The sequence below is a fragment of the Mustela nivalis genome, assembly GCF_964662115.1.
Source record: "Mustela nivalis genome assembly, chromosome: 14".
NCBI lineage: Eukaryota > Metazoa > Chordata > Mammalia > Carnivora > Mustelidae > Mustela > Mustela nivalis.
This window is the reverse complement of record NC_139033.1, coordinates 33,250,023-33,264,118: the sequence shown is the minus strand read 5'-3', so window position 1 is coordinate 33,264,118 and position 14,096 is coordinate 33,250,023. Positions and strand designations below refer to the sequence as shown.

Below are 14,096 nucleotides of genomic sequence, written 5' to 3'. Positions count from 1 at the left end.
AGAGGGTGGCTGACAAATTGTAATGGGATATGAAGTATTTTTCAAGTATTAAGTGCAGTTCAGTAAGTCTTGCCCTAAGTTGAATACTTGAGTTTCTATTTCTTTTGTTTCCTATATAGTAAAACAGCAATATTTTTTATAATAATGACACCAACACTTGCAAAATTCTACAATGTCTTCTGAGTAAGAATGCTAGGCAGTTGTGTACTATCTCAGAAAGAGTAGAAAGCTTAGTCAGTTTTTACTGAGGAACCACCTTCCTTGGAAAGCTGAGTGTTCAACTGTAACCAGTTCTGCATGTTTAAATTTAATATAGTTGAGATGTTTTTCTATAGACTAGTTTTCCCTTTTCTACTGTTTTGCTTTTCTGCAGGGTATCTTTTGGCATACTGTTTCTTTATCAGTTTTTTCACTGCTGTGTACCCCAAATCTACAACAGTACCTGGTACAGATTAGGTGCTCCATAAATGTTTAGTAAATGATGAAGTGATAAAAACCCTTTAAAAACATGAACGCCACCCTTGGCTTGGGGATCATATAAAAACAGGACTCAGGCCACATTGGACTCGGGCTTTAGCTGGCCAGCTCCTGTTCTAATGCATTATTTCCCTTAACAAATGAAAAATTTTAATTACAAAAAATAGGGAAAGCAGTTTAACATTTTTCACAATGTGTTCTGAGTAACATTATTTCCTTGTGATAATAAATAGATATTACTCAAAAAAGGAATGTGGTGGACAAATGATTTTGGGAAAAGTTACCTTATTTTGCTTTAACTCAGGACTTCTATGGATCTTTGTTATATTGATGGGCACTATAAAACCTGAGCTATCACACACCCACACAACTGTGTTTTTTTTCTTTCTTTTCTTAAAATTCTTCTTAGGAACATCTTAAGGCATAAGGACCTCTGTGAAAATTATTTAGGGAACTGCTTAAGTTTATCTTGCCTTCATTTTGGAAGGATATTTTTGTTGAATACAGAATTTGAATTACATTTTTTCTCATTGCACTGCAAAGCTGTTGCACCTTTTTTTTTTTTTTTAATTTTTTATTTTTTATAAACATATATTTTTATCCCCAGGGGTACAGGTCTGTGAATCACCAGGTTTACACACTTCACAGCACTCACCAAAGCACATACCCTCCCCAATGTCCATAATCCCACCCCCTTCTCCCAAACCCCCTCCCCCCAGCAACCCTCAGTTTGTTTTGTGAGATTAAGAGTCACTTATGGTTTGCCTCCCTCCCAATCCCATCTTGTTTCATTTGTTCTTCTCCTACCCACTTAAGCCTCCATGTTGCATCACCACTTCCTCATATCAGGGAGATCATATGATAGTTGTCTTTCTCTGCTTGACTTATTTCGCTAAGCATGATACGCTCTAGTTCCATCCATGTTGTCGCAAATGGCAAGATTTCATTTCTTTTGATGGCTGCATAGTATTCCATTGTGTATATATACCACATCTTCTTGATCCATTCATCTGTTGATGGACATCTAGGTTCTTTCCATAGTTTGGCTATTGTGGACATTGCTGCTATAAACATTCGGGTGCACGTGCCCCTTTGGATCACTACGTTTGTATCTTTAGGGTAAATACCCAATAGTGCAATTGCTGGGTCATAGGGCAGTTCTATTTTCAACATTTTGAGGAACCTCCATGCTGTTTTCCAGAGTGGCTGCACCAGCTTGCATTCCCACCAACAGTGTAGGAGGGTTCCCCTTTCTCCGCATCCTCGCCAGCATCTTCCCCTTTCTCCGCATCCTCGCCAGCATCTGTCATTTCCTGACTTGTTGATTTTAGACATTCTGACTTGTGTGAGGTGATATCTCATTGTGGTTTTGATTTGTATTTCCCTGATGCCGAGTGATATGGAGCACTTTTTCATGTGTCTGTTGGCCATCTGGATGTCTTCTTTGCAGAAATGTCTGTTCATGTCCTCTGCCCATTTCTTGATTGGATTATTTGTTCTTTGGGTGTTGAGTTTGCTAAGTTCTTTATAGATTCTGGACACTAGTCCTTTATCTGATATGTCGTTTGCAAATATCTTCTCCCATTCTGTCAGTTGTCTTTTGATTTTGTTAACTGTTTCCTTTGCTGTGCAAAAGCTTTTGATCTTGATGAAATCCCAATAGTTCATTTTTTCCCTTGCTTGCCTTGCCTTTTGCGTTGTTCCAAGGAAGATGTTGCTGCGGCAGAGGTCGAAGAGGTTGCTGCCTGTGTTCTCCTCAAGGATTTTGATGGATTCCTTTCGCACATTGAGGTCCTTCATCCATTTTGAGTCTATTTTTGTGTGTGGTGTAAGGAAATGGTCCAATTTCATTTTTCTGCATGTGGCTGTCCAATTTTCCCAGCACCATTTATTGAAGAGGCTGTCTTTTTTCCATTGGACATTCTTTCCTGCTTTGTCGAAGATGAGTTGACCATAGATTTGAGGGTCTATTTCTGGGCTCTCTATTCTGTTCCATTGATCTATGTGTCTGTTTTTGTGCCAGTACCATGCTGTCTTGATGATGACAGCTTTGTAATAGAGCTTGAAGTCCGGAATTGTGATGCCACCAACGTTGGCTTTCTTTTTCAATATCCCTTTGGCTATTCGAGGTCTTTTCTGGTTCCATATAAATTTTAGCATTATTTGTTCCATTTCTTTGAAAAAGATGGATGGTACTTTGATAGGAATTGCATTAAATGTGTAGATTGCTTTAGGTAGCATAGACATTTTCACAATATTTATTCTTCCAATCCAGGAGCATGGAACATTTTTCCATTTCTTTGTGTCTTCCTCAATTTCTTTCATGAGTACTTTATAGTTTTCTGAGTATAGATTCTGTGTCTCTTTGGTTAGGTTTATTCCTAGGTATCTTTGTTGCACCTTTTTTAAAGTATTAATTTTACTTAGAATTTAAGTATCTTAAAATTCACCCATTTAGAATGTATCGTTCAACTGTTTTTAGTATATTTATCAAATTGTGCAACTATCACCTAATCTAATTTTAGATCATCTCCATTGACCCAAAAAGAAATTTCTCATCCATTATCACACATTCTATTCGCCCTCACCCTCCAGCCGTAGGAAATTATTTAATCTACTGTTGCCATAGATTTGCCTATTTTGTACATTTCTTACATATAATATGTGGCTCTTTTGTGACTGACTTCTTTAACTTAGCATATATTCAAGCTTCATCATGTTTTAACATGTATCAGTATTTCAGTCCTTTATATTGGGAAATAATATTCAATTGTATGGACGTATATACTACGTTTTATTTCTCCGTTCATCCACTAACAGGCATTTTGTTGTTTCTTCTCTTTTGCCATTGTGTATAATGCTGCTATAAATGATCATGTACAAGATTTTGTGTGAACATATGTTTTCATTTGTTTAGGATGGAAGAGGAATTGCTTGGGTCATATGATAACTCAAATGTTTAGCCTTCTAAAGAATTCCCAATTGTTTTCCAAAGTAGCTGTACCATTTTACATTCCCACCAGCAATATACAAAGGTTCCAATTTCTGTGCATCTTGGCCAACACTTGAAAGTAGATGTAATTCATAAAAATAGGTATAATACCCCAAATTCACCATTTTAAAGTATACAGTTAAGTAGTTTTAGTGTATATTTACAAAATTGTGCAATCATTATCATTCTGTATTCCAGAACATTTTCATCACCCTGAAAGAAATCCTGTACCCATTAGTAGTCATTTGCTCACTCTTTGTCAACAGCACCTGGCAAACCACTAATCTATTTTGTGTTTTATGGGTTTGCCTATTCTAGAATTTTTATATGAGTGAAATCATACAATATATGACCTTATGGGTCTGACTTCTTTCACTTAGGATGTTTTCAGGATTTTTATATGTGGTTGCATGTGTGACTAATACTACATTCTGTGGTTATACCACATTTTATTTTTTCATTCATTAGTTGATGGACATTTGATTCCTTTGTGTTTTATTGCCATTGTGAATAATGTTGTGAATGAACATCCATGAACAAGTTTTTGTATGAATATAGGTTTCCAGTCTCTTGGGTATATACCAAGGGTATATACTATATTGGAATTCTATGTTTAACTTGTGAGAAACTGCCAAACTTTTCTTAAGGACTTGAGCCATTTTACATTCCAGCCAGGAAAATATATAGGTTCTGCTTTTTCCACATCCTCTGAAACACTTGTTATATCTGTCTTTTTGATTATAGCTATCTAGTGGGTTTAAAGTGGTAACTCATTGTGGTTTGGTTTTCGTTTCCCCTATGACTAATGATGTTGAGTATCCATCATTGTACTCATTAGCCATTTATGTATCGTCTTGGGAAAAATGGCTGTTTAAATCTCTGCCCATTTTGAAGTTGTGCTCTTTTTTTTATTACGTTAGAAGAGTGCTTTATATTTGTAAACTTAAGTCCTTTCTCAGGTGCTTAATTTGCAAGTATTTCCTCACATTTTATGGGTTGTTTTCACTTTCTAAATGGTGTTTTTTTTTTTTTTTTTAATTCCAGTATAGTTAACATGAAGTGTTCTGTTAGTGTCAGGTGTACAATATAGTGATTCATTACTTCCATATATTACTCACTGCTCAACAAGATAAGTATACACTTAATCCCTTCATCTACTTCATTTATCCCACCACCTACCTCCCCTCTGGTAACTGTCTGGTGTCTGTAATGAAAGAGTTTTTTGGTTTGTCTCCCTCTTTTTTTGTTTCCTTTGTTCATTTGTTTCACATATGAGTGAAATCATATGGTATTTGTCTTTCTCTGACTGACATTTCATTTAACATTATAGTCTCTAGATCTATCCATGTTGTTGCAAATGGCAAAATTTCATTCTTTATTGTTGAATAATATTCCGTCATATGTACGTATATATATATTTATATGATTACATATGATATACATATATCTATATGACATATATAGATATATATCACTTCTTCTTTATCCATTAAAGCAGAAATGTTTTTCATTTTGATGAAATCCAGTTTATCAGTTCATTTGTTTATCACTTGTATTAGTTTCCTATGGCTGCTAAAACAAACAAACAAACAAATGTGGTATTTTAGAACAACACAGACTTACTATTTTTATTATTTATTATCTCACAGTTCTGTAGTTCAGAAATCCAAAATGGGTTTTGTGATAGCCTAAATGGGCTGAAGTTAAAGTGTTGGCAGGCCTGTGTTTTTTCAGGATGTTCTAGGGGAAGCCTTTAAAATAGCTTCTAGGGGTGCTTGGGTGGTTCAATGGGTTAAAGCCTCCACCTTCAGCTCAGGTCATGATCCCAGGGTCCTGGGATCTAGCCCTGCATCAGGGGCTCTCTGCCTGCCTCTCTGCCTACTTGTGATCTCTGTCAAATAAATAAATAAAATCTTTAAAATAGCTTCTAGAAGCTGCCTATATTCCTTGGCTTATGGCCCTTTTCCTTTTAAAGACCTTTGCTATTACCTTGGCCCAACCTGAATAATCCAAGATAATTTCTTTATTTTAAGATCAGCTGATTAGGGCGCCTGGGTGGCTCAGTGGGTTAAGCCGCTGCCTTCGGCTCAGGTCATGATCTCAGGGTCCTGGGATCGAGTCCCGCATCGAGTCCCGCATCGGGCTCTCTGCTCAGCAGGGAGCCTGCTTCCCTTCCTCTCTCTCTCTGCCTGCTTCTCTGCTTACTTGTGATCTCTGTCTGTCAAATAAATAAATAAAATCTTTAAAAAAAAAAAGATCAGCTGATTAGCAATCTTAATTCCATCTATGTAAGATAACATAGTCACAGATAATAAGGATTTAGAATTAGAATTAGAATTTTTCTGCCTATCACATTGCTTATGATTTTGTATTATATCTGAGAAATCATTGCCGAAGACAAGGCCACAAAGATTTCCCTCCACATTTCCTACTGAAAGTTTTATAGTGTTCACTATTATAGTTAGGTCTGTGATCCAGGAATTAGCCAGAGATTTAGGCAGAGAAACTTGAGTTGTTTTAAAGTAGCTTAGTTAATTTGAGCATTTCTATCTTAGTTTATTGTTTTAGTAGAATTTAGAATCATAGTTTTATAAGCTGAAAATAATCATAGGTAAATTATTTCTAGTGTTTTATCTTGACAATTAAAAGTAAGTTTTTCTTATTTTTCTCATTATTACAGATCGAGCTGGAAGCATCAGTACTCTTGATTCTTTAGACTTTGCAAGATACTCAGATGATGGTAACAGGGAAACAGATGAGAGAGTGGCAGGTGAGTAACATTGTAAAGACAGATTTGGATTCTTTGACATTCAAGAAATAATAAAGTGACTTGAGGAATTTCTTCCTTCTACGATTTGGTAGGTGAATATAATTATGTAGTTATTACACAAAATTATGTTACTAATTTATTGGCTACAGGGAACATCTGAACCCTCAACTTCTTATAGTTGTGCTGTGAGTTTCTGGTTATGCATACCTAAAATTTGCTGAATTCTGCTTGTGACCAACAGTTTACAACCATGTAGTTCTCTAACTGGTGTAAAGCAGGTTTAAATTAGCTAGAGTTCAGTACAAAGTTAGTTGGACCTTGTCTTCCTCGCTCCTTTGATCTTCCAAACTAGGGCTGATATTTAGGTGTTGTATATCAACACAACTCTACTGATTGTAAAAATGGGTTGAAATATTTCTATGTTGGCTGGTGAATAAAGCTTTGTCTTGATATGTCTGGGTGCTCCCTAGCCATTACAGCATCTCTCTAAAAATTTCCCTTAACTTTCCTGTAAGCCAAAAGTAAAGGGTTAATACTTGGTATAACAGGGGCCTCCAGGACCTCGTTTATTCCAATAAGAAGACCGACATTCTTTCTAAATGCTTGGTTACTCATACCAGTCTCCTCTCCTCGCCTTTCTACCTTCCCACCTGCACTGCCTACGTCTAATGAAGCCACATAGATTCTGGTCGGGGTACACCCTGGAAATTATCAGGGTAGCAGCCCTGGCTCCTTTAGTGTCAAATGTTTGGTACCTGTCAGGTGCTTTAAAGCTGTGGCTCTCTGTCATTAATGACATTCTTGAGTGCTTTGCAGGAATTGTAGTTTTCATAGGATATTGGCTCTTAGATGGGGAAAACAGACAGACATCAGTTAGGTAGTTTGATCTCCACCAGAATGGTGGCACTCCTAGAGGAGGAGGGATGCCACATGGGACAGATGGGACCCATGGGGGCAGTGTGATTATCAGGAAGTACCCATAATGTGGATTCCTTTCTTGACCATGAATTTTTTTTCCATTTACTGGAACAAGTTTGTTAAAGTCTACCAAATGTTTTCCTGTCATGGTCATTATGAATAAAAGTGAGTATTAATTTTTGTGTAGCACTTGCTCTATTCTCATCACCATTCTAAATGTGTATTAACTCATTGACTTATAGAGTTGTCATCATCCTCTCCACCCCAGGAGACTGAAACACTCAGAAGGATTATTTAAGGCTTTAGTGGCAAGGCTAAAATTCAGATTCAAATTCAGATAGCCCAGCAACAGAGTCCGCAACTGATTATGCCATATAGTATGTCATAGCAGGAAGGATGAGGTTTACCCTGGTTAAAAATGACATTTCAATATATGACTTTCACTCATTACCCAAGAATAGAAATATTAGAATAATTTTAAATCTCAGTTGGGTGCTTGCTTTGACAGCACATATAATAAAACTCAGATGGTATTTTATTAGTTAGGAAAAAAATAATGTAACTGTTTCAGCAGAAGAGAGGATTCAATAGTGTAAATAGTAGTGGTATCAGTCGAATGGGAAATCATTGGAAGAGTTTAATGTGGCTCCCAATATTAAATCATGATTTAGTCAGTAGCATTATTTATTGATTTATATCAAAACAGTAAATCACATCAGTTTTATCTAAAAATTAACAAATCAAATGGAAATCATTTGTATGACTTTAGGACTAAATTATCCTACTTATTTTATCCTTTGTTAAGTCACATTATGTTATATCATTATGTCGTATATGTTAGATATAAGATATTTTATGTTATATGTTATATATTAAATACATGGTAGTTTCTTAGACTAACCAAATATATCTGGTTTTGTATATTTGTATTACTGTTCAAATGGTTATATAATTAGCAAGTTAGTTCTACCCAAAAATAGATCACATAATTATTTTTTCCTTTAATTTCCATTTGAAAACCTAAATTTTAAGATTTAGTCAGATTTAAGAGGTTCATTATTCTTGTTATTTAGGTGTTTTAGTGTTTCTAATTAGGGGAAACATTATTGATGTAAAAGCAAAATGTTATAACCAAGCATAACTAAGAATGAAATGTTATAAATACACGGTGGTTTTAACCTTGTATTTGTAATCTAAAGCTTATACTCTGTCTCTAGGTTTGGGGAGCTAAAGTAATTTTTGATCATTATACAGTGCTATATATAAATAAACTTTTTGTCTTAATTGGAAAAGGGAAGAGAATTACTTTCAGACTTGTAGCATTCTTTATGATAAGCTGTAATTGAATCAAATGTGTGATATGTGAGTGAAACTTTCTAAAAAGATTTGTGGCTCTTCACTAACCATTGGTAGTAACTTAAAAGCTTATCTAAAGAACCAGTAATCCAGAAAAGATCCTGTCATTTGTGATTGGATCACATGTAAGCCTCACTAGGAAAGAACTGAAATTTCTTTTTTTTAATTATTATTATTTTTATTACCATATAATGTATTATTTGCCCAAGGGGTACAGGTCTGTAAATCGTCAGGCTTACACACTTCATAGTACTCACCATATCACATTCTCTCTCCAATGTCCATAACCCAACCACCCTCTAGAAATTTCTTTATTAAATCTTTCTTTAGGGACGCCTGGGTGGCTCAGTTGGTTAAACAGCTGCCTTCGGCTCAGGTCATGATCCCAGCATCCTGGGATCGAGTCCCACATCGGCTCCTTGCTCGGCAGGGAGCCTGCTTCTCCCTCTGCCTCTGCCTGCTATTCTGTCTGCCTGTGCTCACTCTCTCTCCCTCTCCCTCTCTCTCTCTCTCTGACAAATAAATAAAATCTTTAAAAATTAAAAAGAAAAATTCTTTCTTTACCTGTCTTGGGCAGAGGGAGATTATAGATAACACAGGTATTGACTGAGTCCATTGTCCCACCATGTAAATGTAGGGTCTGGTCCAACCTTTTACTCAGGGGCTGCTGTTTAGGATACTATATGTTTTTTTTCGGCATCATTCTTACCATCTTTTTCCTAAATTAAAAACCAGGTTCTTTTATCAAGTCTACATAAGTTTTCCTTCAAAGAGGAAGACATCTCTGAATGAACTAATGTTTATTGAGCATCTGCTCTGTGTCAGGCACTGTGGTGGGGTGGTTTGTATACAATAATTTATTTTTTATCCTTATTAACAGTTCTGAAGAATAGGTCATGATATCCTTATTTTATAGATCAGGACACTGAGGCTCACCACGATTGAACATTTGGTAGCCTCCAAATGAGAAGGGATTAGGATATGGACACACAAGTTCTCATTCCAGAGTCCACAATATATCTTTTAGTACCAGGCCATGGTTTCCACCTGTCCGTACATTCCTGTGGGTGGATAGCCAAATTATGTCTTTCCCATACAAGACTATTTCAGCATAACCATTTTCTTTTAAAAGAAGTAAATTTTTAAAAAGTTTTTCAGTTTAAGTATTTTCTGTTTCTGAATTTAGAAGTATATATTTTCACATAAAAATTATTTAAAAAGTGGTAGGCACCAGACCAAACTGAGCTTAACCTAACTGAGCTTTCTGTATGTTATTAAAGAAATCTAGTGTTAGTATATACAGCGCACCTCTTAAATTTTTAAGTTTTCTTAAAGATAGCAAGGGACATGCACATTCTAAATATTGGGATTGCCATTTGAAAATTTTATTTTAGACATTCCGAGCATCTGCTATGTGTTAGGTACTAGATATAGAAACATGAAATAAAGTTTCCACTCTCAAGGAATTTGTCCTGAAAAATGTCTATATCTGTAATATAAATAAATGTTCAGTACTTTAGAAACGGTGGTAAGGGCCTTGTTAAGTTTGGGACCACCTGTAACCCTGTCTCCGTTTCACATAATCTGTCTATTAACATCAGAGTCTCTGAATATCCATTTGCTCAACTAATATTTGTTGAGTGCTTATAGAATACTCAAAGTATTAAGCTGTTCTGTTAATAATAATGAACAAAATAGACATTTGAAACCTCTGTAACCCTTACATAATCTAGTAGACATTCTAAAATGTCTACTAGGTTTATACCCGGGAATAACCTGGCCTATCTGCTGATTTAGAAGCAGCATCAATAGTCCTCTCATCTGTCTGCTATTGGCCTGCAATATACATATACAGATTTACCAGATGAAAGAAACCTATTTGTTTCCTAATGTATTTCTCCTCTAGTACAGATATTTATACTTCCTATTAATAGTACTTTTGGTTTTTCTTATTTTGAGCCTTACTCAAGTCTTCATGATTTTAAATGAGGTAGATGCTCAAGCAAGACTTTAAAGGTAACAAGCTTTTAATATGACTGAAAGGTGTTAGAATTTATGTGATAAGTCATAAAGGTCTGAACTAGGAAAATTGCAGAGACAGTTGAGATGGATGGTTTTTTAGGAGGGGGTTACTCAAAGGTTGGAATTAATAAGGCTTGGATATTTGATTAATGTGGACTAAGTAAGCACAAGGGATAAGTGAAGAGTAATTCCAGGTTTCCTGTTTGGGTATCTGCATTGATAGTGGTGCCATTAATGGAGAGAGGCTGCAAGCAGAAGAAGGAGAACAGATATGAGAGGAAGATGATGAAATTCATATAGATAGATCAGATTCAAAACTTATGAGACATTCAGATGGGCATGTCCTAGATATAATTAGGTAGGTCTGTATCTTCAGGAAAAGGTTGAACGATTTTTGAATCTTCAGCCTACTTGTCAAAGTTAAAACCATCCCGTTGGTATATGTAGGGTAAGAAAAGGGCAAAGATGGTACTCAAAAAAACACCAGCTTTGAGATGAGTGATAGAAGAATCTGTAAGATTTGGGGAAGAGGATTTTTCTCCAGACAAAGATGAATATAGAAAACTAAATATCTGTAAACTACAAAGATTGCTTCTTGCTTTCATTCATTTATTTTTCACTATCTACTAAGAGAACTAACAGTACTATTCCTTTCTGAAGTCTCTAATAGGCAAGAATTCTCTAAACCCAGGAGGGGAGGTAATGGTACTCTCTTAGGATTGTTGTATCATTTTTAGGAATAGATTTCTATTCTAACTCGAGATCTTAAAATAATTTTCCTATGTCTTAGAACCATTCCTGGGATTATAAAATAAATATTTAAAAATGGGGAAGTGATATTTTATTATGAAGTCAAATCACTTTATAGTTTAAAAAAAAAAAAAGAAATCTGGGAAATTCTGACTGGAAAGAAGATGATTTCATGTCTACTATGGGAAAGACCTTGACTCAGCCTTGTTGATTTGAACTCTTAAACAGTGAACAGGAATGGAAATGAGAAAGTACTTGACTCTTGTCATGTCCGAGTCACGGAAAAATTTTTCCAAAATAATGTTTTGAGTTTCGTGCCAAGATGATCAAAGACTAGCAAATATTTCAAGATAATACAGAGATATATTGATTGGGGCACAGGGGATTGCTATTTTTGTTTTTCTGCTTTGAAATTTAACACTTTACCTTTCATGTAAAGTCATGAGAACATGATCTTTAAACACTCAGGTACCTCTAACAGAATACTAGTATTCCACCCCCTGTTGGAAGATGGTAATTTCAACTAATCTAGAGATGCTTATACTGAAATTCATTAATTATTTTGGTAAGACTATAATATGTAATATTAGGATATACCTACATCTTTGCAGTTATTAGTTTAATTCCAATAAAATTGCTGTCAGTAGGGTTAGACTAGTAGTAGAGGATTGAGATAGTGGAGTGAGCAGGTAGGTAGTCGGTTCCTACAGTTTTTTGTTGTTGTTGTTGTTGTTTTTTTTACAAACATACACATCCTTAAACATTTTTATGAAGAATTAAAATATTTGAAAAATACTTGGAGATTGTTTGGTACAATGCATCTCTTTATAGGATAGTTAATTTTGAGCTTTAATACAATATTTTTTAATAAAGAAGAGACAAATTCTTATATATGTGAATATAGCTGTTCAGACCTTTCTTGTGAAACTTTCTCATGTAATTGTAATGACTGAAGTACTTGATCATACTGTGCCTTTATAGAGATATGCTTATAGCTTCAAAGATATGCCTTTGTCCTTTACAGTCTATATTGTATATTAAGAAACATGCAGCAGAGTGAATTCATTTTGATAAGCACTATCTTTTCAAAGTGTTAGTAATTTTTAGTGACATTTGGCAATGTATTTGTAGATGTGCATAAAAATATAAATTCTTGCCGTCTGACATGGGTTTTCTGGCTTTCTGTGCCTTGATCATTCAGTGTTTTGCTCTTAGTCACCTAAACTTTTCACCAATTGAATTTGAGTTTTTCACAGTTTGTGTTTTAACCCTTTTTTTTTTTTCAATTTATTTTTTTCATATTTCTATCATTCTGGTGCAGGCATTTCTGATCTGCAATTGTTCTGTAATATGTCTTAGTAAATTGTAAGTGATACTGAAAGCATAATACATATACCAATTTTACCTAAGGTACTGTTAAATATTTTTAGATCAAAATCAATTACTTAGAACTTTGAAATTAAAAAAAGAAAGTAAACCTATTTTGTACTTACACACTGAATATGTACAGTCTGACTTTAAAGACAAACTCTGTTTCCAGAAGTGTTTTAGGGAAAATGTTTAACTTTGTTGCACAGAAATGTTTGCAGATCAGCATTGCTAACTACCAAAAAAGAAATAGTAACATACATGTCTTCTGACTTTTAGTTGTGCCTTCATGTTGCTGCAGTGAGATTCTGTGCATCAAAATAATTGGCCTTCATGTACTAGATGTGATTCAATTACATCTTAAGTTTTTAATGAAAATATGCAAACTGAGTGAATCCTAATTTTTCCATATATTTTTATAGCTTTGTTGCCTCTGATAGCATCTCATTTGCCATCTTCTTTTTTCTGTTTATTAGTCAATCAGGGAAAAAAATTGCCATCTTTAAACTTTTTAATTTGCTAGTTTTTATGCAGAGCTATTTAAATACCATCATTTTGGTTAATATCCAGTTGTGACAAAGATTACTTTATTCTCCCAGAGCTTTACTTCATGGAAATGGCCTTTTTCCCCACAGCTAAGCTTGCTTTTTTTTCAGGGCAATATTAATTATATATTTTAAAGAAAGTTGCCAGTTAAGACACATTTAGTTAAATCTTGCTGGCAATGAAACATTTTAAAGAGCTTTTAAAAATGTTTCCTCAATATTCATGTTTATCTTACCAGTAACAAGAGAAGGCTTTGAGTTTCACTAGTTAGTGTCTTTTAACACTAAGAGATACCTATTTGGAGAGTTACCAGAAACTTTGAAATCCTATTTAATTTTACATAGATAGCATCCTTAGGTACTATACTTTTAGAATTGTACACATATACTTTAGGATGGTCTTAAATAGAAATGAAAAAAAAACAAACTCTTTCAACCCTTTAGCTTTAAATAAAACTTAAAACCATAGGAACATTTTTAAAGATACGTATTTAACATATCTATGCTTGTTTGTAGATAGCATAACTTTGTAGAAAAACTTAAAGCCATCCCAACATTTATTAAATATTTAATCCATGTTCCTTCAAACATCTTGATGAAGGGATATAGTCACTAATGTTTCTGTATATTGATATATAACATTATTCTAGATAATGCATTTAAAGATGCCTTTTTCTTTTTTAATACTAAGGACTTCTTTAGGTATATTTGCTTGGACTTGGTCTAAATTTTGTCTTTTCCCTTAAAATTATTTCACCTGAAAATATTCCATTGCATTTTCTTACCTACACTGAGTGAAGTACAAGCACCCAGATTACCAGTATTTTTCTTTACCTAAATGAGAGTATGCCATAGATTTTATTTTTAAATAGAGCTATTCCCTGTCAGACAGCTAGAA

General features: G+C 34.5%; 1 protein-coding gene across 9 annotated transcripts in view; it reads left to right on the top strand.

Annotated features, from left to right (window-relative positions):
- Positions 1 to 14,096, top strand: part of RELCH (RAB11 binding and LisH domain, coiled-coil and HEAT repeat containing) — a 107,889-nt gene that overhangs the window by 16,156 nt on the left and 77,637 nt on the right. For all 9 annotated transcript variants that reach the window (XR_014302869.1, XR_014302870.1, XR_014302871.1 and 6 more), the window contains exon 2: positions 6,150 to 6,239. Coding sequence is in view for 6 of the 9 variants with exons in the window: in XM_082699372.1 (XP_082555498.1) it covers positions 6,150 to 6,239 (90 nt within the window). In the remaining 3 variants the exon portion in view is untranslated. The remainder of the gene's footprint in view (positions 1 to 6,149; positions 6,240 to 14,096) is intronic.